The 24,209-nt window shown below is 35.8% G+C and overlaps 3 protein-coding genes, 1 long non-coding RNA gene and 1 pseudogene across 5 annotated transcripts; 4 read left to right on the plus strand and 1 right to left on the minus strand.

The window, feature by feature from the left end:
• Positions 1-2,993: 2,993 nt before the first annotated feature.
• Positions 2,994-3,876, plus strand: LOC130749416 (dirigent protein 19-like). Its single transcript, XM_057602771.1, has one exon. It carries the CDS (start codon positions 3,073-3,075, stop codon positions 3,652-3,654), a length of 582 nt encoding a protein of 193 aa, XP_057458754.1. The 5' UTR covers positions 2,994-3,072; the 3' UTR covers positions 3,655-3,876.
• An 8,751-nt stretch (positions 3,877-12,627) lies between these two features.
• Positions 12,628-13,872, plus strand: LOC130743912 (uncharacterized; annotated as a pseudogene).
• Positions 13,873-14,567: 695 nt separating this feature from the next.
• LOC130748307 (uncharacterized) lies at positions 14,568-17,279 on the plus strand. Of its 2 annotated transcripts, XR_009022641.1 has the most exons (4): positions 14,573-14,768; positions 15,848-16,079; positions 16,165-16,519; positions 16,639-17,278. It is a non-coding gene; the product is annotated as an uncharacterized LOC130748307 (long non-coding RNA). The 2 variants fall into 2 exon arrangements; XR_009022640.1 differs by having other exon boundaries at positions 14,568-14,768; positions 15,848-16,519; positions 16,639-17,279.
• Positions 17,280-18,267: 988 nt separating this feature from the next.
• Positions 18,268-19,020, minus strand: LOC130743913 (uncharacterized). The gene has a single exon (XM_057596127.1). The coding sequence runs from the start codon at positions 19,018-19,020 to the stop codon at positions 18,268-18,270; it is 753 nt and encodes a 250-aa protein (XP_057452110.1).
• Positions 19,021-22,814: 3,794 nt separating this feature from the next.
• LOC130749429 (dirigent protein 22-like) lies at positions 22,815-23,686 on the plus strand. The gene has a single exon (XM_057602782.1). The coding sequence runs from the start codon at positions 22,923-22,925 to the stop codon at positions 23,514-23,516; it is 594 nt and encodes a 197-aa protein (XP_057458765.1). The 5' UTR covers positions 22,815-22,922; the 3' UTR covers positions 23,517-23,686.
• Positions 23,687-24,209: the final 523 nt, after the last annotated feature.

Here is a 24,209-nt window from a genome sequence, read left to right on the forward strand (position 1 = left end):
CTCGAAAATCGGGGCGTTACACTACCAATGGTCCAAAGTAAGCATTCTGAGTCGACGATTTGGCATGGGATTCGTGGCACTTGGAACCAGTTTATGGAGGGTGTTCGATGGGTTGCTGGTGATGGTTGCTTTAGCCGCTTCTGGAAAGATTGTTGGGTTCCATTGCGCATCGTCTTAGAAGAGGTAGTGGTCCAACCAGTACCGTTTGGTAAGCAAGAGGATGTGATTGCTTCTTATGTTGAAAGTAACTCGGGGTCTTGGCATGTATCAGAGTTTAGTGATTTGTCCCTGATGTGTGAGGCAAGAGATTCTGCTTTCACTTCCTGTATTGCAAAGCGATGTGAAGGATCAGGTTGTGTGGGCTTGCATAGCTTCTAGGGATTTCACAACTCAACTTCTAGGGATTTCACAACTCAATCAGCGTATGCTCTTCTCACTCATCATTTGGATCCTCTGAATTCTGGCCTCACTTGGCGTTTGATTTGGAAGTAGAAGGGAGCAGAGAGAGTGCAAATCCTGCTTTGGAAAATTCTTAGTGGAGGCTTAATGACTAATGCAAAGTGTTTGCCGAGTCATTTATCTGATAATGATTTATGCCCGCTTTGTGGTGCATTTTCAGAATCAGTCCTTCATGCGCTAAGAGATTTTTTGCGAGTGTTACAGGTTTGGAAAGAGGTTTAAGGTCCCAATCTTCCAGCTCAGTTTCTCTCGTTGGATATTGAGCAGTGGCTGACTTGGAACCTTCAACCACGACACCATCGTAGCAGATAGAATTGGAGCCAGAAGTTCGCCACGCCGTGCTGGAGTTTTTGGCAGATGCGAAACTCAGTCATCTTTGAGCAATCCGTGTGGGATGGAACAACAGTGCATTGCCTTGCTCAATCTATCTGGTTCGATGATACAGCAACAAATATGGAGGTTTTTCAAACTGGACTGTCGAGTAGGACGAGCTTGTGCTAGCTTTTTCAGGATATTGGTTGGTTGAAGTTCAACGTGGAAGGATCCGTGAGAGGCACTAGGGAAGCCAGCTGTGGAAGGGTCTTGAGAGACTACGATGGTCGATGGATTCGTGGTTTGTGCCAGCGGTTAGTTACCTCTAGTGTCCTCTTAGAGGAACTATGGGCTATTGGAACTGCGGTGGATATTAGTGCTCGATACCAGTATCAACGGGTCGTAATTGAGGGTGATTCTGCTGATGCGGTTGCTTGTTTGACTACGCACGAACCTGTAGCACATCCTTATCGTGATATGGTAAGTGTTATTCGGTGTGTGATCCCTCCTCAGATGATGGTGAAGTTCCAATCTACCCCTCGTGAGGCGAACAAAGTTGCAAATTACCTAGCTCAGCATGCCCATGTGTTTGGATTTGGAGTCACACTCTTGATGTCCCTTTATTTGAATGTCGTAGTCTATTGTATAAGCACACGGTGGAAGCTTTGGCATCGCCTAGTGTTCCTATAGTATAGCTTTTTTTGTTTTTTCGGGGCTTGCCCCACCATGTTAAAAACAAAGAATTAAAATGACAATGTTTAATTATTAATTATTATTATTATTATTATTATTATTATTATTAACTGAATTTGTATTTTTTACATATCAATTACTAATAAATATTTATGTTTTGATTATTCCAAAAGTGTATTTCATATTTTTTGTGAATCAAGATATCTCTATAATTAATAGTTGTGCAAATCTCTCGATGCACAGTTAGCAGACTAAGTAGTAATAGACTGACCAATAATATTTTTTTCATTTATAAGAGTTCGGAATCGAACTACCATTCACTTACTAAATGACAAAATATTAAACTTCTAAAACAACTCAATTGGTTGATAAGTGAATTACATTCAATAAAAATTAATGTGTTAAAAAATACTTCTTTTATTTCTTCTTTTTAAAGTCTCGGTCAATGATGGCTGTGCACAAAAATAATTGTTGATAAAATTGAGTCAAATAGAGTAAGCTACTGTCACAAGAAACTTAATATTTTATTAACAATTAACTAACTCTAGTTATGAGGTTGATTCATTTCAAATGTAAAACATTTTCTTATATAAAATGAAATAAAAAAATATATTTTTAAAGTTGTCTATTTTACTTCAATAAATAACTCATCCTAAACGAATTAAATTAAGATAAATATATTGGAAATTACACCAAACATGATATAACTAAATTAATAAATGCATATAAATGATATACCCTATTTGTTTACATGGATAAAATGCTACACCTAGCAGGCTAGCACCGCCTTTCATAATTCATATATATCCATAAATTAAACCAAGTTGGTTTCAAATCAAACTCATGTTAAGAAAAAAGATAAAGAATATTCTAACAAGTGGCACGACCGGTCATCGCAATGACATCATAGAAATTGTTTGCTGCTGGAATTTCTGACCATGCAACCTGGACTTTCGAATACTTATATGTGTATCTTTCCTCCGTATGGAAGAATTTCTCATTTAGTATTAATTTTAAAATTTTAAAATTTTAAATTTATTATTTCCTATCATGATATTGATATATCTTATATTTATTATGAGCTCGGTTGGATCTGAATTAAAAAGTATGAAAATAGAAAAATAACCATTTATAAACCATACACTTTTCTCAAGATATGTTATTTTTCTCCGTTTTTCACCTATATTTTCTGATAGAATATCTAATCAGATGGATATCCAAACGGCTCTTGTATTAATTAAAAACTTTAGTACATGAGAATTGACTAAGTCCAAGTGATCACTTGGAATGACCAAGCTTCTCTTTGAAGAACAGCAAAAATATGATATCATTGTCTAGACTCACAGTCTCTATAATCAACTCCCCTACGGCCCTACATGAACCCACGAGGCACGTGTTAGGTCATTGAGGCTTCATTCTGCATGGTTCTTTGGCTCCATATGTAAATGTTGTAGTTGTAGCATCTCATTGGCAAAGATGCCCAAACCCACACCTACCCCCTCCCTTTTTTTTCTTATAAATTCCACTCTTTCTACTTACTCTCTTCATTCCATTTTTGTTGTAGTTACAAGATATAACAAACTTTTCACTTTTCCTTAACCTCCAACCATGGCTCTCAAAACCCTCATATTCTCCTTCCTCGTCCTCTCCTTCCACACCCTCACCACTGCCGCCACCGCCGACCAACCAAGTTTCTTCGTGCGTTCCATAGACCGTGAGATGACCGAGAAGAAAGAAAACTACAGCCACTTCCGGTTCTACTGGCAAGACATCGTGGGCGGGGCCAACGCCACCTCCATCCCAATCATTGAATCAATCCCTAAGTTCAACCTCACCAGTACCTTCGGTCTGACTAGGGTCATCGACAATGCTCTGACGGTGGGACCCAATCGGACCTCGAAGCTGGTGGGGCGGGCTCAGGGTTTTTACGTCTCCACATCTCAAACAGAGTACGATTTTTTGATGATTCAGACTTTCGTGCTGTTCGAAGGAGTGTACAACGGGAGCAGCATCACCTTCTTGGCGAGGAACCCAATTAACGAGAAGGTGAGGGAGTTGCCGGTGGTAGGAGGCGTTGGGCGTTTCCGGTTTGCTAAGGGATATGCTCGTGTTAACACCATCTCTTTTGATTACCTAACGGGTGATACAACCGTTGAGTACAACGTTTATGTTTCCCATTATCATCATTAGATACTTCTTTTTTGTTGGCTTTAATTTACACACACAGTTAATTGTGTTTCTCATAAGTTTCCTGTTAAACATCCAGCATCCACTCACATGTGTGATGATGCTTAGTTTTGCTTCCTTTACATATATGTGGGGTTTGAGCCTGTGAATTAAGCTGAACCCTGTTTCTTTGTGGTGTGTCACCATTTGAATAATAATTTATAAATAAGTTAAATAAATTAAACACTCCTTATCCAAAAAAAATATATATATATATATATATCTTATATCTTGGACTATTCTATGATCGATCTCTACATCCGGCAAACGAACATAGGAAAACATTTTATTGACGTCTAGAATATTATATTACCTATATATGATGTAATGTAAAAGTCAAACTGTTGAATCAAGAGTTTTAAGTAAGTATATATAAAGGTTATACGACTTTATAAATTTTAACATAATTTGATAGTTCATCTGACAACTTAAATTTAATGGGTAATTTGCGCGCCTGCTGCCTTCCTTGGATGTGGTAGCCGTTTCTCAGGCTCCCTCTCCGGAATCGAACCCTAATTCTCCGTCACCCGTCACCACCATGGTAGGCCACTATCCTACCATCGAAAGTTGATAGGGCAGAAATTTGAATGATGCGTCGCCGGCACAAAGGCCGTGCGATCCGACGAGTTATCATGAATCATCAAAGCAACAGGCAAAGCCTGCGTCGACCTTTTATCTAATAAATGCGTCCCTTCCATAAGTCGGGGTTTGTTGCACGTATTAGCTCTAGAATTACTACGGTTATCCGAGTAGTAGATACCATCAAACAAACTATAACTGATTTAATGAGCCATTCGCAGTTTCACAGTCTGAATTAGTTCATACTTACACATGCATGGCTTAATCTTTGAGACAAGCATATGACTACTGGCAGGATCAACCAGGTAGCATCCATTAACAACTTTGCTCATCGGCGCTTGCATGCAACCACGAGTGGAGAGCAAGCAAGTCACGGAGGCAAGTGTCATTCAAGGCAACCAAGATTAAAGGGACTGCATGGAAGAGAATTTCCCATGTTTCATCTCATGCACCGCATCCGAGAGAGCAACAAAAACATGTGCGCCACAATTGCTTCAAGAATGAATCGCAAACGTGGAACACATGCATCACTTCGAGATCCCCCAGAACCCCCTCCCTCGAGGAGGTCTGGATGGACGAAATCCGACAAGCCACACGAATACCATTCAAGAGGTAGTCAGCACAGGAACCGCAGTCACGCAACTAAAAGGGACGTTCACTTGAAACAGGATTGCATGCCAACCGTTCGATGCAAAAGCATGGAGCCAGCCAGCAAAAACAACCCAAACACAACTCATACACCCTCACGTACAGTAGACCCAACACCACTAAACGTTCCACACCCCGCAATGCCAAGGCAAGCGAGCAAATGGAAGCATCGAGCAGCGCCATGTCTACATCGCTAGGTATGATGAAACCTGGAAATGTACCCACCCCGCATGTACCGATCGGGACTCGTTATTTGAGGGACAAGAAAAATCGCTTTCACAATCAACATTTTCTTCAAAAGAGATTTTATTTCAAGAGAAATCGCTTTCACAATCATTTTCTTTGAAAGGGTTTTCTTCGAAAAAGTCAGATCATTTTTTAGAAACATTTTCACAATCATTTTACATATGGCAAAAACTCACGTTCAGATCAAAAATCTCGTCCAAACTAGATCACACGACCCGCCGGGACATGCAACACGAATTTCGGTTCGTGCTGCGGCATCACGAATTGACCCCTGACGCTAGCGCCGTCACCGGAATCCCCACGCCAATGAGATTGTGGTCGGCATTCGGCTATATCTTGGACTATTCTATGATCGATCTCTACATCCGGCAAACGAACATAGGAAAACATTTTATTGACGTCTAGAATATTATATTACCTATATATGATGTAATGTAAAAGTCAAACTGTTGAATCAAGAGTTTTAAGTAAGTATATATAAAGGTTATACGACTTTATAAATTTTAACATAATTTGATAGTTCATCTGACAACTTAAATTTAATGGATGGTATACATATTTTAAAATTAAAATAGGAGAGTAAATATCGGGTATAAAATTCAATATCTATCAAGTGTCTATTTAATTTAATGTACATGTGTGTATTATCATATATGTGTATGTGGTCGTTTTAAACTGCCACACAATTTCATGCTGATAAATGACGATTCTTGCGATATTCACTTAATGTGATCGTTCATAAAGTATACATATCAAAACAAAGTGAACAAATTCAAAGTTGGGAAAAGTTTCAATATTCACTCACATTTAGTGAAAACGGAATATAGAGAAGAAGAAGAAGAAAAAAAAAATATATATATATATATATAGGGAAATATATATAGTGAAATATCTATATAATATGAATGATATATATTTGAATCAAAAAGAGAGAAATATATAAATGATTAATGTGGAAATAAAGTGAAAAATAAAATGAGTGTGAGTAAATATTACTCTTTAAAATTGAGCATATACTCAAAAGAGTACTGAGGCTTTCAATATTTAATTATTTATTTCTTATGTTGAATTGTTTGGGTTATTGATCGCACGAATACCAGTCTTCTTGTACTCATCCATTCTCAATATAATATGATTATACACTTAAATCTATTTAACAATTGTGAACATCTTGAATTGGTCGACTAAGAAGAAAGACTCTCGAATAGACCTTAAGAATTTAATTAAAACAGTATAGAAAACTAATTTTTGGTCAAATAATTTGTGACATGCGTCATCATGTCAAATAAGTTGGTGTTTTGCGTACACAGTGATGTTGATATAGTTTCGATATCTATCTATCTATAATATATATATAATATAATATAATATAATATAATATATAATTATAATAATATATATAAAAGTAGAGTTTCTGCAGTCTTGGGGGCAAAAAAGTCCTTCAACAAATTAATTCAAAAGCTATTAAAGCTGGGCATGGATATTTTTGTAAAAAAACATTTTATTTCACTCAGATTTAATCTCAGCCGTTGATTCACAATTGTATCAGTTTCAGTCCTTCTCAGTTTCAACAAAAGAGAAACGCTTCCCCTTTCTCCTTCTCTCAGTCGTTTCTTTAGGTTTTAAATCGTTTAAAACCTTCTATAGAGAAGTCGTGTTTGCTGCTTTTCTGTGTCTGCCTCTGATTTCCAGTACCTCCTCGACACCCTCGCCCTTCCACCGCCGTCTGGAACACCGTCATCATCGGCTTCATCTGCAACTACATGCCCCTTAACACACTCCTCCTCTACGCCCACATGAGAACCGCCACTTCCCCCACCCACTTCGATTCCTACAGAGAACCCCCAACATATGCCTCGCGGATTTGAGTTTACCATGACGTTTTCTTCCCTCTGTCGATCTCAGATTTAGGAATCAGCCCCCACTTTCTCCTTTGGAAGAGATATTGGCTGTGGTATCTTCTTTTGTGGTCGATTGGTTTCTTTGGAGCTCCTTCAAGACATGTTTGTTGCATATCAGGTACATGATCCTGCATCGTTTAGGTACGTATTTGATCTCTGGTGGTGTTGTTCTATTAATTTAGAAAGAAATTATCTGATTCTTTTTTTACTCCGTCACTTATGCTTGAAGTTTGGTTGCTTGGTGTCTGACAAGTTCTTGGGGTAGGTTAGCGGAAGTAACCAATCATTGAATCTTCGCAGGACGATGGACGTGGCCTGAGGCCTAGACGAAGGCTACATGAGTCGACGAAGTACAATTAGATCTCTGCGGGAGAGTTCGGTGACGATTCCATCACATGGATTCCTTTATAGGTTTGCAATTTTGTTTCTTCGTCATTTGTGATTACTGTGGCATTTTTTTGATTCCTTATCTGTTTAGATTTAGTTCCTTAAAGTGCAGTATTTTGCTGATTTAGGTGAATTTATGTTCATATATATAGTAATGCTACTAGCTTAGTTGGAATCAGAGTTTATCAACGGTGATTATCGCAAACAATTGACTCTTTTTTCTGATCTGATATTCCAGATTGGGTGCGCCTTTGCTGGGATTATGGGGTTCCAGTTTGTGCATTGGTGTCGTTCTTCTACATTGTTCTTGATTGTGGTATTGAATTTTCTTTCCCTCTCTCTCTCTGTTGTCCCTGAAAGGCCCAATTTTTTTTGTCTCTATCAATTATTGTTAATATTGAATTTTCTCCATTTAGGATCTATGAGTACTTGATGCATGTAAATGTTATCTCTGCTATTTTATTATGTTCTCATATATGTTTTAATGGGTTGTTTTAGCCTGATTTCTACCATGGGTTACATTATGCTACAGGTGGAAGACAAAAGGTTTGGCTATCCTGGGGGGATCATTGTAATTGGGTTACTGAGATACCTGAATGTCTCGAATATTCAGGGGTTTATCACTTTAGCTACAGTAAACACTTCTTTCTATCCTCTTCTTGGCTTGGTTCTATCACACTAACATAAGAAGCCAAATTTTAGTGATAACACATTACAAGTCAGCAATTTCTGGCCCAGTTCTATCGCTAATAAATGGACTAGCTTGATGTTTCCACTATATTTATAAGATACAACTCTTAGATCATTTGAAAATCTACAATTTGGTTTGGAATCAGCATGATTGTATTCATTCGGGTATGATTGTAAGCGGAGAGATTTTAGATCTGTTCATTGATTGTATGTAGCTATGATTGTACTCTATTCATTTTAGTATGTGTTTGGATTTGTTTTTGTTATGTTCAAAACAGCTTAAGTTGTGTCAAAATTATCTATACTGATTCTATGCATGCGTTTTCTCTCTTACTGGCCCCTCATTTTCTTGAATGTTTTTGATAGGATGTTTCTAGATTTATTCTTGAAATAATTCACTTTTTATGGTTCATGTCATTTGACACAAAAGTGTGCAGTTAGATGACACATTAACCAAATGTCTATCCTCACAACCTTTCATGATTCAAGTGTGTTTCTTAGTTCACATGCCTCAGCCAAAACATTTTTCCAGTTGCTCCAATTTGATTTTGGGCTGAGTGTATTGGGATATTATATATTGTGGTTTTTTAGCAGGTAGAATTCAAAGTTCAAACACTACTTGCAGATGAAAATTTATGTGTTAATTTAGTGTTCTATGTTAATTAAGTCTGAAATGTTTAGCCTTTTATGTGACTTTTTTTTATAGATTTAGATTACATTCAACTTATGGATATGAAATAGCAAAATTCTCATCCGTATATGGTTCAATTGTTGGTAGTGACTGATATGAGAACACATGTTGGGATATTAGGTTCAGATCAAGTTTCAGCGGTTGGTGTGAGCCTGGAGATAGAGAGAGTATTTGCTATAATGTAGCATCATTGGAAGGACCTAAACCAGGTGATCATAATGGATATATTGCTTACAATTTAGATTACATTAAGCTTATGGATATGAAATAACCAAATTATCATCCGTGATGTATGAATATTAGTTTGGCGGTTGTTAATTTCCTGTTTTTGGTTATTTATTCTGACTCTGGATCAAATTCTTAATTTTTTTTACTTATCAAAAAAGTGATTTTGAAGGGACCGTAGTGATGATAGACCTGAGATCTACCAAAAAAGTGAAATTTGGACTTTCCTTGGGAAACTTGGGTGGCGTTGTGGTCAATGAATGAAGATGCTTGCAACCTCCAGGCTTCCGCATGTGCTTTCCTTCAGTGAAATTATTATTGATATGAAATTAGGTTTACTCATAGGGTTGAATAGACTGTCACCATTTTTGATTGTTTTGGTGTGTGATCGGTATTGTGATATTGATTTGTAGAAAGTAGACTTTGACCTCCACTTTTAATGTTTGGAAAGATTTGAGTTGTCATTGTGGATCTATTATAAATATTAAATAGTTATATTTTGTATCTAATTTTTTGTATAGGAATTTATATTTTTGTATCTGTAAAGGGCAATTTTTTATATCTTTCTTTCAATTAGTTTAAATTTTGAAGTTCGTTTGTAACTCTCAAACTTAATTCTTCAGTTAAGAGCATTCTTAAAATCAAATTAACCTATTGGTTACTATATTATGAGTAACTGTGTGAGTAATGGACATATTAAAGCCATAATTTCAGCCTTTAATTTGGATCATTTCAAAACTCAAAACCCAATAAAGATATAAACACATACTATATGCAAATTTTGCACTCAATTTTCTGTAATGTGATGTCCAACATCCAAGGACAAAATTGGTACTTGATTAATGATTAGAATATGAAGCCTCAACACTTTGTAGGGTAACAGTGTTGTGGCTCAACAACCAGGAACAAAAGCAGCCAAAAAGCAACACATAGTTTTGGCTATACACACCTCACATGTTGTAGCCATGACATTTACTTCAAAATATTCCTGAAAGCCTGCAATCTTTTTTCATCCACATTATTTGACAGTTTAATCACTCACAGTCACGGGGTGACAATTTGAGTTGATGTTACAAAAACATGCACAACACATTGAAAGAAAGAAAGAAAGAAAGAAAGAAAGAAAGATGGTTTCTGAGGTCTCTGTTTCTTCTTCTAAGCACTCTGCAGTTACTCCTAACTTCCCCAACTCATTCACTACAAGATACTAACTAATAACTTTATTGATCTTTTTGCTTCCTCGAAATTTGTAGTTCAGCTTCTGTATTATCACTTGCATTATGTAAAATTTTAATAAATCATACTACCATTGAGATACATGATTCTTTTCTGTTTTATTTTTAGCCAATATATTTTTAACAGATTTGGTTTCCTTAACTTTCTAGGACTGCCAGTGTATCTTTCTAAATTCCTTCCACTAAATTGTGAAATTATGAAGCTCATATTGTGTCTCTTTGTTTTGTTTTAACTAGAGGCTGTGTAACACCATTAAATTTATTAAAAAAATTGAAACTGATGGGGCTGTGCACAAGCAATAATATGGAGATGATTTGATTAAATTAAAGCATAGGGGGTGTTAGCAAAATGATGGAATCCCAAGGGAATTTTAGTGAAGCTTGCAATTGAATATTAAAGGTACATAAATTAATAAATTTAAATATTTATTACTATACACTATTAAATCTATTAAAAAGATTGAAGTTGAAGGGGTTGTGCACAAGTAATAATGTGGAAATGATTTGATTAATTTAAAACATAGGGGAGTTAGCAAAGTGATGGAATCTCAAGGGAATTTTAGCGAAGCTTACAATTGAATATTAAAGGTACATAAATTAATATATTTATTAGTATATTAAAATTAATTTAATTCTTGCCTTTTGGTTCCTTTCTTTGATGTTAGATGCACACTCTTGAGCTCTATATATAGTTACAATAGTATGTGCATAGACATCAAAGACAGAGCCAATTATCTATCCTGGCTAACTCAATGAATTCATATTCTGTCATGTCCAACACTGTTCCTCCCTTTGCATTTGCAGTTTTGCACGAAATGAATAGGGTAATGGTCAATTGCGCTTCTTTGTTGTTTTACTCTCTCTTATATGTTTTCATCTTAATAGTTCTACAAAAATTCAAGTGGTTCTGCTGTTGTGTTTTGGTTTAAAGATAAAAATCCTTCATGTGTGGTAACACTTTCAAAAACCCAAACTGTTGGAAGTTATGTGGTGAGCATCACAGAATATCTATCTATTTGTTCATTAGTTTCGTTGATATTTTATATTCATGTTTTGATGAACCTTTTCACTTTTCAGGCCTTGCCAACTAAAATTGCAGTGTTTATTCGTCAATTTGGAGTTTCTCCATTGAAGCTTAGAGGGCGTGTGGGTGATGATGTTACGTGCAAGCTGCTAAGCAAAAACAAGAAAGATGTGAGGATTGGATCAGGCTGGAAGAAATTTTGTACACGTAATGGGGTTCGTGCATGAGATATGTATTGCTTTAAGTTTACAAAGATCACAGAGAAGATTGTTGAAGTGTCTATTGTTTTTGGATAATTTTATGGGATTGTAATCGGAAGGCTTGCTGCTATGTGAAAGTTTAATTTTGTTTCTGAATAATAGTTATGTCAATTCCAATTGGCAGATTCGTATGAGTTTGTTCTAAAACTTTTTCCCAGATTGTTATTATGTATTTGGTTTGTTGATCCAATGTTCAATGTTAGTTGTTTGAATCTTTACTGTGAGTTTAAATTTAGTTTGGATTTTTACTTATCTAGCAATGTAAAATTAACAAAGCCTTTAAAAGATAATGGCCATGACAGTCATGTGGAGGCACGTGAGAAGAAACTGATACAAAAAAAAACTGCATCTTTTATTTATTTTTATTTAATTCTTTTTTTTATTTAGCTTAATCCCTTTCAGTACTTTTTGATGGTGTAAAATTGATATTAATTTTTTATATTATTCCAGTTTATGGTTATTTTAATGTGTATTTCCATACCCTTTTAAATTTTTTTTTGTTTTAAAAGTGTTTCATTGTTATTTTTGAAAATAAATTTTAACGCTATTTTATTATCTTTAATTCGAAAATAAAATGGTAAGAATTTTTATGTACAAGTTGAGAGGTATTTAAGGCATTAAAAAGGCACATTAAATTTCAATTTATTAATAATATTCAAGATTTTAAATTTATAATTTATTAATTCCTTTGAAACTCCCGAATCTTTTCAGTTTTCTTTTGTAACCCCTTTCTATGATTATGATGATAAGTATAAGAATATGCAATCAATGTGACTTTTCATTACCTATTTTAATAACATCTTTCCAGTTATTTTTTTATTTAGTCAGTTTAATGACCTTATCAGCAACCATAAGATCTAAAGGAGAGATTGCTTTAGCAGTTGCATCAAGTGGAATTGTAGCTTTGCTCATTCCTGGCGGTCGAACAGCTCACTCCATGTTCTGTATTCCAATCAATGTTGATGAAGACTCTACCTGCAACATTATACATGGAAGTCCATTGGCTGAATTGATCATCAGAGCTAAAATCATAATATGGGATGAAGCACCCATGACTCACAAACATTGTTTTGAAGCGGTGGATCGAACTCTAAGAGATATTATGAGATTTACCAATAAAAACAGCAACAGCAAGCCTTTTGGAGGAAAAGTTGTTGTGTTAGGTGGAGACTTTAGGCAAATTTTACCAGTAATGTCTAAAGGTAGAAGGGAGGATATAGTCCACACCACCATCAATGCTTCTTATCTTTGGGATCATTGTCGGGTACATTGCCATTTCTCCAAAAAAAATGTCTGCTTTTAAATTGATCAATTACTTCCAAACAAATAAAAATTAACCAATAACTTCAGCTATAACAATAGTTCTTATCTTTTGAATCATGACCAGGTGCTTACATTAACAAAAAACATGAGGCTGCAAACGGGAAAAACAGCTGCAGAGGTTGATGAGATAAAAAAAAATTCATAGTGGATATTAAGCATAGGAGATGAAAATGCAGGTAAGCAGATAGAAGATGAAACAATCCTAGACATCCCTCAGGATTTTTTGATCCCACATTCAGGTGATGCAATGGCTTCTATTGTCAACTCTACTTATCCGTCTTTCCTTCAGAACTACGAAAATCCAAAAAATTTCCAAGATCGTGCTATTTTAGCTCCTACAAATGAGATTGTTGATAGTTTGAATGAATACATGATGCCATTATTGCCTGCAGATGAGAAAAATTATTTGAGTGTCGATAACACATGTTCATCATACGACAATTATGACAGTCCAGATGATATCCATACTCTAGAGTTTTTAAACACAATAAACTCTTCAGGCTTGCCTAATCATCTGTTAAAGCTAAAAAAAAAAAGAGCTCCAGTGATGCTTTTAAGAAACATCGATCAATCAGCTAGATTGTGCAATGGTAAACGTCTGATTATCACTGAAATGGGCAAATATGTTTTGGAAGGCAAGGTTATATCAGGAACAAATTCCGGAAAAAGGGTGTCTATACCAAGATTAACATTAACCCCATCAGATAGGAGAATTCCTTTAAAGTTTCAAAGGAGACAATTCCCTATAGCGCTCTCTTTTGCCATGACAATAAACAAAAGTCAAGGACAATCCCTAAAAAGTGTAGGGTGATATTTTTCAAAACCGGTGTTTTCACATGGCCAGTTATATGTAGCCTTCTCTAGAGTCACCCATCGTAAAGGATTAAAAATCCTCATTTGCGATGGTGATGACAGTAATTCAAATAGTAATTGAAATGTAGTTTACAAAGAAGTATTTCACAATGTAATATGAAGAGGATGTTTTTTACAAAAATGTTACTTTAATTGTGTGTTTAACTTTTTCTGGATAATCATGTGTATTCAGACTTTACTTTATATTTTTCCGCTTGCTGATCAATGAAGGTTATTTAAATGATGAAACACTTCATATATACTTAGCTTTGAACTGGCCTCTTATTTCCCCGCAACGAAACAAGATTGCTCCTCATTAGTTCAAACCAATTCACCATATTTAATTAAAAGAAAACATAAGAATTCATAAACTAATTTTTTTTATATCTTTTAATCAATAAAATATATTTAAATAAAAACAAATTTAACAAAAACAACACACACAAAAACCAAAAAATGAATATCCCCGTGCATCGCACGGGTAAAAAGTACTAGTATATTTTATACTTAACGGGCTTAATTGAGTTTTTGGTCTTCTATTTATACTTTTTTTTTATTTTGGTCCTTCAAGTTCACTGTTATCTGTAGTTTTGGTTTTTTCCATCAATAAACTAATGTTTTTCGGAATGAGAAGAGACGAACTAGATATTGAAATGGGTTGAAAAACAAAAAATTATTTGGAAAGGTGAATGATGAGGAAGAGATATGTAAGATTGAGAAAACTATTGAACCTCAGTTTTGGTCATATCTTAAAAAAGCCTAAATTTGAACTCAGTCGCCTCCCCCAACCCAGATCTGACCAAAGCCCAAATGGAAATTGCCTGCCCAACCCAGATCAAATATAAAACTCGACAACCTCAGTTCTCAAAAGGCCTTGGTTTTCAATAATGCTCTCGTGACTTTCTCTCATTCTTTTCTTTTCTCATTTCTAACCAAATCCACTCGCATAAGACTTCACCCCAGATCTCTCTCACACACAACACCTCACTGAGTGTCTCATTAATTGCTACTACAAAGGTTAGATTTTCCCTTCTTCAAGTCTTTTGTTTGAGATTCAATATGGTGAGCATGTGTATTTGTGGATCTACTACTTATTGTATTGAATCTTGAATTGTCCAAAAAACAACAGTTTGAGAATAAATATTTTCTATGCTTGGTTATATTACATTCTTAAATCTCATCTCTCCCTTACTTGATTAAATCTCAGTCGCATACAATTCCTATTGCTAAATGAGTTTATGCTTAATCATGGTATACACCATGTTTCTTGGAGACCAATATTGAGATATGCGGCTGTAAATATTTTGTTAAGTATATGAAATGGGATATTATTAACTGATAATGGAAAAAATTATTTCCGAAGGGGATATGGGTTATACATTGTGGAGAAAAAAAATTGACGAGTTAAATGACTGAATTGATATCTGGATTTGCTAGTTTTTAGTAATACAAATATTGAAAAACCTAAGATTTTCGTATTTTACGGGAGACTCTGGCAAAATTTTGTAAACTACCCCTACACTATATAGTTAACGTGTAATTAGTCGCGTGTAATTAATCGCGTGAACATGCAAAAAATTAGATCCAATGAATGTACGTATGATAGGTTGTACGAGGGAATGATCGATGTGTGAAAAAATGAGTGTACTTTAGGAGTTGAAAATTTCGTTGACAAGTATAAGGAACAACCATTGTATTTGTCATAGGGATGTATTATATGCCATTGTGTCAAGTGTCAATGCATGAAGTTTTTTAGACCAGAAAATCTGAACCTAATTAAACCCGATTTGGTACAAACTTAAAATGAAGAAGAGCACCCATACATCAAGACATATGAAAATGTATGATCTTTGGATCTTCGCAAGCTGGATCCAGGGAATATGTGTCTTGCTCAAGCTGGTAGGCATGAAAGACTTCATATAGGTTAGTTTTGTCATGAAGAAAAAGTTGTTAGAATCGCTTGAGTCGATAGTGTTGACCTGGTTATATGAGGGTACTTTCTTAGCATATTCACTTTATTCTTTTTATTGCATTTTTTTCTTAATCTACATTTTTAGCATTTTAGGATTTTTTATTGATTCTTATCTATTTTGCAGTTTTCACTGAAGTGACGTGGTTGCTTTTTGTGTGGGCTCATTCTCCTTACACCGACATTTTTTTACAACTCGACCTATCAAATTGGAGATCCATATGTTGTTTCACAACATATTAAATTTTAATCAGATCCAACCATGAACAAAGTCGCACAAGCAATTATACGATGAGTGCTCAAAGCTAAAATATTGAAGTTATGCCCACTTGTGCAAAGACTGGCACACATGGGTCAAGGTAAAGTGAAAAAAAAAACGTAAAAATCCTTTTTAAACCTAGGTTTTTGAGACTTTTATGTACTTTTGACATCTCAAATTGCTAGAGGCATATTAGAGACGACTTCTAAGACATTACAATGGCGTCTCAACAAGGCTCAACAACTTGACATGCCAATGATGACGCGCCAGCTGGGGGCTCCTAAAGCATGACGACGTTGCAACCAACCCAAAGGATTTGCTCTTAAGCAGACACTGTAAGGGCGACCTACATGACATGGTTCATAAATATTAGACCACCTCGGTCCAACTAGTAAAGTGTTAAAGAAGCCTCACAAAGGGCCAAGATGAAACCTATAAAGCATGAAGGGACCAAGGCAAATATGCGCTCGGAAGCTCCACTTAAGGATTTCCTTTACACCCGCAGAGACTTTGAAGACATATACCGACTTATAAATACAGGTTCTATCTTTCATTTACATAACATGTTATTGATTCTTAGTGTTATTGAAGTTCTTCAAAGACTCATTGATTTTCTCCTTGCTTAAACATTGACTTGAGCGTCAAACTCTCTTTTCCAGATACTCCCCCTACATTCAAGGCCAACGCCACCACACTTTCAAGCCAACCAATGCTAACACTGTCGAGGAGCATTAGGAGGGCTGCCAATCTAGATTCTAAGAAGAACACATATGTACCGGCTTAGGGCTCCCCCTCTCATATAAAATGAAATCATATCTTAACATTGTTTTGAAGGGTTTAGATATGACATGAAAAATTGGTCTACTTGGAATAACCGATCTAGAGGGTCAACTTCACCAAAGACACTTAGTTGCAGTTTAAGTATTTTGAGAATGTGTTGCGTGAGGGCATGAAAATCAGGAGGGGTTGAGAGAAGGGCGATAAAGGTAAAAATAGGTTAAGTGGAGCATGAGGGGTATAGGAGGTGGTTGGATGTTAAGGTGGGCCACTTTATCTGTGAGACCCGATAAAACGAAAGCAATAGAGTCATGGCAAGAGGCACATCTTAACAAGCCTTGCTCCTTGGGGGTTTTTTAATTTCCCGATAAAACGAAAGCAATAGAGTCATGGCAAGAGGCACATCTTAACAAGCCTTGCTCCTTGGGGGTTTTTTAATTTGTCTTCTTGTATGTAACTTTTTCCTTTTCTTCTTGTATTTCTACTCTTGATTTTGGGTTGAAGTACCCCTTATACTTATTTTCAATATAATTTTTTACTTATAAAAAAAAACAGAGCCAGAAAAAAATTAAAGCATAATGGAGTACTAGAAAAACAAAAGGCAAATAGAGAGCAAAATCTATAGACATAATATATATATATATGTGTGTGTGTGTGTGTGTGGGGCAAAATCTTATGTAGATTAATATTCTAGAAGCAAGTAAAATATCTCACCATAACTAAATAAAATTCTGTAAATATTTGGGCTTTTGATATATTTTTTTTTTGTCTTGGCCTCTTTAATATCGATTGCACTGGGCCAGCATTACTGCTAACAGTATGAAGGAAATTATCAAAGATGAAAAATATGTCCGGTTAACATAGAGCCCAAATAACTTAATTAAAATGTATTCTTTCAGATTAGTTTATTCTAGATGAATTTAAGTAAAAGACTTTAAAACATGCATTAAAATGTTTTTTTTTTTTTGATAAGCCAATGAGATTATATTGAAAGAAGTACAAGGGGTACTTCAACCCAATATAATATAGAGAGGGAAAGGAAAGAGACAAAAAACAAAGACGCTAAATGTAAAAGCTGATACAAAACGATCACCAGAAAAACACCTACTAACAAAGTACCCCACCTCAAGCCCACCCCTTCCTAAGGGACGAGTATAGAAATTGTGCCTCGTTAAAACCTTACCAGGAAAAACCCCCTTGGGAAAACCCGGTTAAGGAAAAAGAGTACAGAATTTCTATACACCTGCAAAATCCCATGGAATACTTTACAAAATTGCAGCTAATAAGTGGCTGCTCTCATTACAGATTACACCCATGGAATAACATCAAAATGGCTCCAGCTTCTTCTGCAAATGTCACCAGCCACGATCCCAAGTGAAAAAGCTAATTCCTCACATCCTTTGCCACTAAATTCCACACTCCCTAATACGTATTGCAAACCTACATGTATCCAATTAATGTCCTTTGATACCAGCAACCAACCAATATCCCCTTCATCCAGTGCAGAACAATTATAAAGATAACAGGCATGAGGTTGGGTTCAATTTCCACTCATACCATGAATAGGAGAAATCTGCAGCTCTTGCACTCAGCCATTGCCAAGCCCGCAACTGAGCCATTTCGAAAACCTGCTCCCATTCAAATATACCTCCTTGAAAGATCACTTTATTCCTGTACAGCCACACAGACCATATAATTGCCAGCCAGATCACTACCTCACCCTCGTGTTGAGCTTTGCTTCTCCCAATTGATGGAAATTGGATGATATGCAGCCGAGACGAAGGAACCAACGCTGTGGAGATGCCTAGCCAGCCAAAACAAGCATACCAAATTTGCACAGTTGCAGGGCATAAGAAGAACAAGTGAGAGCTTGTCTCAACCTCAAACTCACACAATGGGCACAAAGATGCCACGCCGCCGCCAATTACTCCACGCTTGCGCAAGTTGTCTCTCGTTTGCACCCTATCCCATAGCACTCGCCAGGCCAACGCTTTTGGATTAGAAGGAGCAGGCACAGACCAAAGCAATTGGAACGCTGGATCACCCTCAACATTAGCATGTTCCTGCAAAAAACAGTAAGATGAATTAACAGTGTAAGCTCCCTCGCCTTCATGCCTCCAAATCCACTTATCACCCACATTTTCCACAACCTGCATCTGCTGTACCACCCCCAACAAATCCTCTAGCCAAACCACCTCCCTACCACAAAGTCTCCTTCTCCATTTGAAGTTCCATGACCAAACGCCATTTTCCCAGCTTCCCATATCCTTGACAGTGTTATGTTTCTGATTAGAGAGGTTATAGAGCCGATGGAATTGCAGCTCTAAAGATCCATCCCCACACCAATGTTCAGACCAAAATTTTGTAGCATCCCCAGAGCGAAACTGTTTTTGTAAACCAGAATCGAACCAATTCCACCCTTCCAAACTACAGATTGAATTAATATCACGCCACCAAGAAGAAACACCAAACTTACCTTTACGTGCTCTGATCACCTTACACCATAGACTATTCTTTCGACTTTAAAACAAACATATTTTTAATAGTTTGCACCCTCTAAAATTTGCATTAGCCCTTGGACTGAATAGACCGCTCCCTATAAGCCTACTTTTAAACGGGCCTTATATTAACCAAAAAAAATGAAAAAAAAGCAGGCCTAACTTAACATGACTGAGTCTGTCTCAAAAATCAAAATTAAACAATCCACTCATAATTGACCAAAAAAACAATCCACTTATATGTTTTTCGTATAAAAAATATTTTTACTTGACAATTATTTTACAATTACAACAAAATTTGAGAATAAAATTTAGAATAAGAGTGTATAGCTTTTGGACATTATTTTTTTGGTGTGCTTCCTTTTAAAATAATAAATAACTTCATTAGAGTTGTTTAAAGTCATCATTCGACTAAGATTTCATTGTTTATCACAAAAGAATTTGAAGCTTGATTGGATTAATGGTATCATCATCTAATATTTCACTACAATAGAAACAAATCTCTCATGCTAGTTTTTTGGGAGACATCGGGAGCTCGAGCAAGGCGACTTGCAAATAAGTAAACCAAAGACCTAACATCACATTTTTCTTAAAACCTTAAGGCGTTAAGTATATGTGCATGTTCATTTATATTGTCTTTATTTGATCCACTAAAAATTCAAACTCATACTTAAAAACTGAACATCAATATCTTAAGGTTTTTGATGAAAGATCGTTAAGGCATATCTAATCCATTCTTAACCTAACTATAAAAATTTCCTAAAAATTTACGTCTCCCACTAAAAATATAAAGAATATGTTACACAAGAGTAAGAGACACATGGCATAGCCTAGATCAAACCTAAACTAGGCTAGACCAAATTAATAAATAAAGAACAAAATATTTTTAAAGTCTATTTAATTAAAAATGTTAGGCTTAGGTTATCTTCTTATTTAAATCATGGACAACTTGCTTTTCGAGGCACGAATTTATTGGATCAAGCGCTTACCACTACGCCAAAAGCAATTGTTGTTAATGAGGACATAACTTTATTTTCTTATAGCACAGAGTCTTCAAGGGGCTGCGATGTTAAGCGTTATAGGGTGAGTTGTTAAGTCCATTGAATCCTAAGTGTGACGTTGGATTAATAAATCCAACAATCTCCACCCCCCCGAGTGTTAGCCGAGAGATTCGAACCCATGACCTTGCTCTGATACCACTTATTGGATCAAGCGCTTACCACTACGCCAAAAGCAATTGCTATTAGTGAGGGCGCAACTTTATTTCCTTATAGTACAGAGTCCTCAAGGGGCTGCGATGTTAAGCGCCATGGGGTGATGAGTTGTTAAGCCCATCAAATCCTAAGGGTGACGCTGGATTAATAAATCCAACAAGATTCGGGCTGGTGGTCTGTTTGGATGACAGCCATCTGGACAATTTGGGGTTACAGAAACAGAATCCAATTTAATGAAAAAAAGCTAACGCGGAGCAGGTAATGGACCTTGTGAAATTCAGGTTCTGGAAGTGGCTCTGTTGCAAGAAGAAATGATTCAATTATTCCTATCAAGAATGGAACGGGAACCTCTCTAGCTGCTTGGGTTTAAACCACTATTGGATGATTTGAAACAATTCTCTATTGTTGCTTTTCTAACCAAGTTGGTGATTCACGTGCTTTTCTTTGTTGGCCACTGTACTTTCTTTCTGCACTTTGCTGTGCACTAATACTCACTATGTAAATGGGCCGGGATTGTAGCATCCCTTAATGCTACCATTTAATTTATTCATCTTTTTTGGCTGTTCAAAAAAAAATCTTCTTATTTAAATAAATATTTTTTTAATATTTTTTTTATTTTCATATTAAATTTATGATAATATCTTAAAATTAGATACTTACTAAATAAAAGTCTAATGAGACCTAATACACGTAACCCTTCACCACTCAAGACCTTTATCATTCTTTCTCCAAATGATCGACCCCTAATCAGGATCCGTATGAAAGCAACAACTTCAACAACCACATTAGCAAGAACGTGAACCACAAAATGGGTAAAAGTCTACAAAGAGACATTTGGGTCTAAGTCTTGCATTTATTTGGCCACCTGTGTCTTTGAAAGTAGCACTAATGTGTGTGAGGCATGCTACTAATGAGTAGCACTAGTGTCTTTCTAGTTTAGAACTCCTTTCTCACACTGTATTCACACTGTACATACCTAAATGTTTACCTTTGAAACAAGTTGGAAATTAGTTGTGTTTGACTAAGGCGAGGTGGAAATTAGTTGAAACAATGATATTTCCTTGATTTAATTGAATGAATCACAACATGTTTCAGAAAAAAGTCGTTCCATGATAGAAATAAGTTTAAAGAAACCTTATCAAATAATAATAATTTAAAAATAAATAATGACCAAACAAATAAAATTACCAAAGCATTTTCTTCTTGTGCAGTAGGAAAAGATCTGATGGCAAGGTGCTCTTCTTACTGGAAATAATGGTGCTGCTATTTTGTGGGCTACTGCTTTATTTTGAAGGCATTTGGTGGAGAATTGGGATCTTTGTTAGTTTATCAGTTGTATTTTTCAGTTTAGTTACCCTTGGAGATTACCTCTTGGTTATGCAAACCATGTACTCTTTTTTCTTTACTAGGTTTTTCCAAAGGGTTTTTTTCTAGTAAAGTTCTAATGAGACATGTTTTCTTTAATCTGTATCCAAGGTAGTGGTGGGTGGTGGGTTCTTTTGTACGTAGGAGGTCACTTGTTGTTGCTTTGTTTCTATTACTTTCAATTTTTCTTCTCTCTATTCTCTTACTAATATTGGGATTGAAGTACCCCTTGTACTTCTTTGCAATATAATATTTCTTATGGCTTATAAAATAAACCACAGCATTTTCTATTTATTTATTTATTCATAGGACGAAGTGTATTTTAAATAGATTATATATATCAAGAATTGACAGCAGTGGTAGAGTAAATCATTAGGAGGAGCATGCTGGCCACCACAGCAAAAACGGAAGAAGTTTCTTCAAGGAACATTATTGATCGATCATGCCCTCTTCCCCTTTTCTAAATTTCTTTGCAAGAAAAAGAAAGAAAATTGGTCCCTATTCAGTTTAACTTAATGTAATGATGCCCAAACAACCACAACCACTCAATGTAGAGCCAAATTGTTTATTTCTTCATACATTTGCTACCTGTTTAAAAAATGTTTACATCAATAATAAATCATGGAAAAATATAATATTATTAGCTATGTTAATTATTCGGAAAAAAACTTTACTTAACAAATACTATACTTTCACAATACGAAGGTACAGTACAACTAGTAGATAAATGTGTGCTTTAAACGTCTAGTCCACGACTCGATTTTGGTGTGGTGCGTTTGAGAAAACATTTATTCGAAGAAATTTACCCATCTATCATAACTTCAAGTTTTGAGAGATTTGTCTTGTGGCTATCTACTTGAAAAATAAAACATACTCTATATTATACAGTGATATACTCTCAATTTAAGGGGCTAAAAACCATATATATAAAATTTTCCAATCAAGGAAAAAAGAAACAATTTTACCACTCTCATTTGTTCCCTTGCACTTTACTCTTTCTCTATTTCTCCATATAAACCACTCACCCTCCATCAACATTTCAATCTCTTCTCTCCAATTTCCATTACAGTTTCCTACTTTCTTAACACCATGAACACCGCCAATATCTTCACCTTCTGTTTCTTCATTCTCCTCTCTTGCCACGCCCTCTCCTCCTCTGCGGCCACCGTAGAAGAAGAAACCTCCGATTTCGTCCGCCCCATAGACCGCAAGCTACTGGGCCTTCCCAAGAAAGAGAAGCTGAGCCACTTCAAATTCTACTGGCACGACATAGTTGGCGGAAGAAGTCCCACATCGGTTCCGGTTGTCCCCCCACCTCTGAAGCTGAACTCTACCACTGCCTTTGGCTTGGTCAACATGATCGACAACCCTTTGACACTGGGCCCCACTATGAGTTCCAAGCTTGTGGGAAAGGCTCAAGGGTTCTATGCCTCTGCTTCACAGAGTGAGATAGGTCTGCTCATGGCCATGAATTTTGCTTTCATTGAAGGGAAGTACAATGGCAGCACACTCACTATCTTGGGGAGGAACCCTGTTTTCAACAAGGTCAGGGAGATGCCTGTGATTGGTGGAAGTGGATTTTTCAGATTTGCTAGGGGGTATGCTGAAGCTAGAACTAACTGGTTTGATTTGAAATCTGGGGATGCTGTTGTTGAGTATAATGTTTATGTTTTCCATTATTGATCATTCATGTTATCATTGTTAGTTAGGATATATTATAAATGCTTCTTGGATTTAGATGCTTCTACTAATTTTATGTATTCAAGTAATCTGAGTAATTTCACCAAGATGGAATGGTTCATATTTCTTATCATGATTTGGACTCGGCTTAAATAAACTCAAAATTTCAGTCATTCGATTTTGATGCTTGAGCGTCAGAATTTAGGATTGGGAATCCAAATTCATGTTTTTACCTATTTGTTCTTTCTAATTTTTCCTGTTTTTTTTTAGGTCATATAGCTGGTGCTTGTGATGCTTAGCTTTTCCTTTTCAAGAGTTACCGTTTGTCTTCATGCAACCCACCTTTAATTATGGTGTATTAACTTGTGGTTGGTGTGATAATTGGAATAATTATTTATGTTGTCATTTACTTCAATGGAAGAGGAATCTGATGATAAGAAAAAGGGCATTTTTTAATGTCACTGTTTATCATCTTTATGGCATTTCATTTTTTTAATTATATATCTTCGTTTAATTTTTACGCTCCACATGCTAGTGTTGAATTACTTGTTGAAAAGTAATTTAGCATAAATGTGATTCGCTACCTAAAGTGCGAAAATTTTTCTACCGCAAACATGAGTGTGAGCATAATTGCAGTAGTATTCAGGGGAAAATTTATTGATATCATGTTCACAATGAGAATTTGTGTGTGAAAAT

The sequence above is a fragment of the Lotus japonicus genome, chromosome 3 (genome assembly GCF_012489685.1).
Source record: "Lotus japonicus ecotype B-129 chromosome 3, LjGifu_v1.2".
Classification (NCBI taxonomy): domain Eukaryota; kingdom Viridiplantae; phylum Streptophyta; class Magnoliopsida; order Fabales; family Fabaceae; genus Lotus; species Lotus japonicus.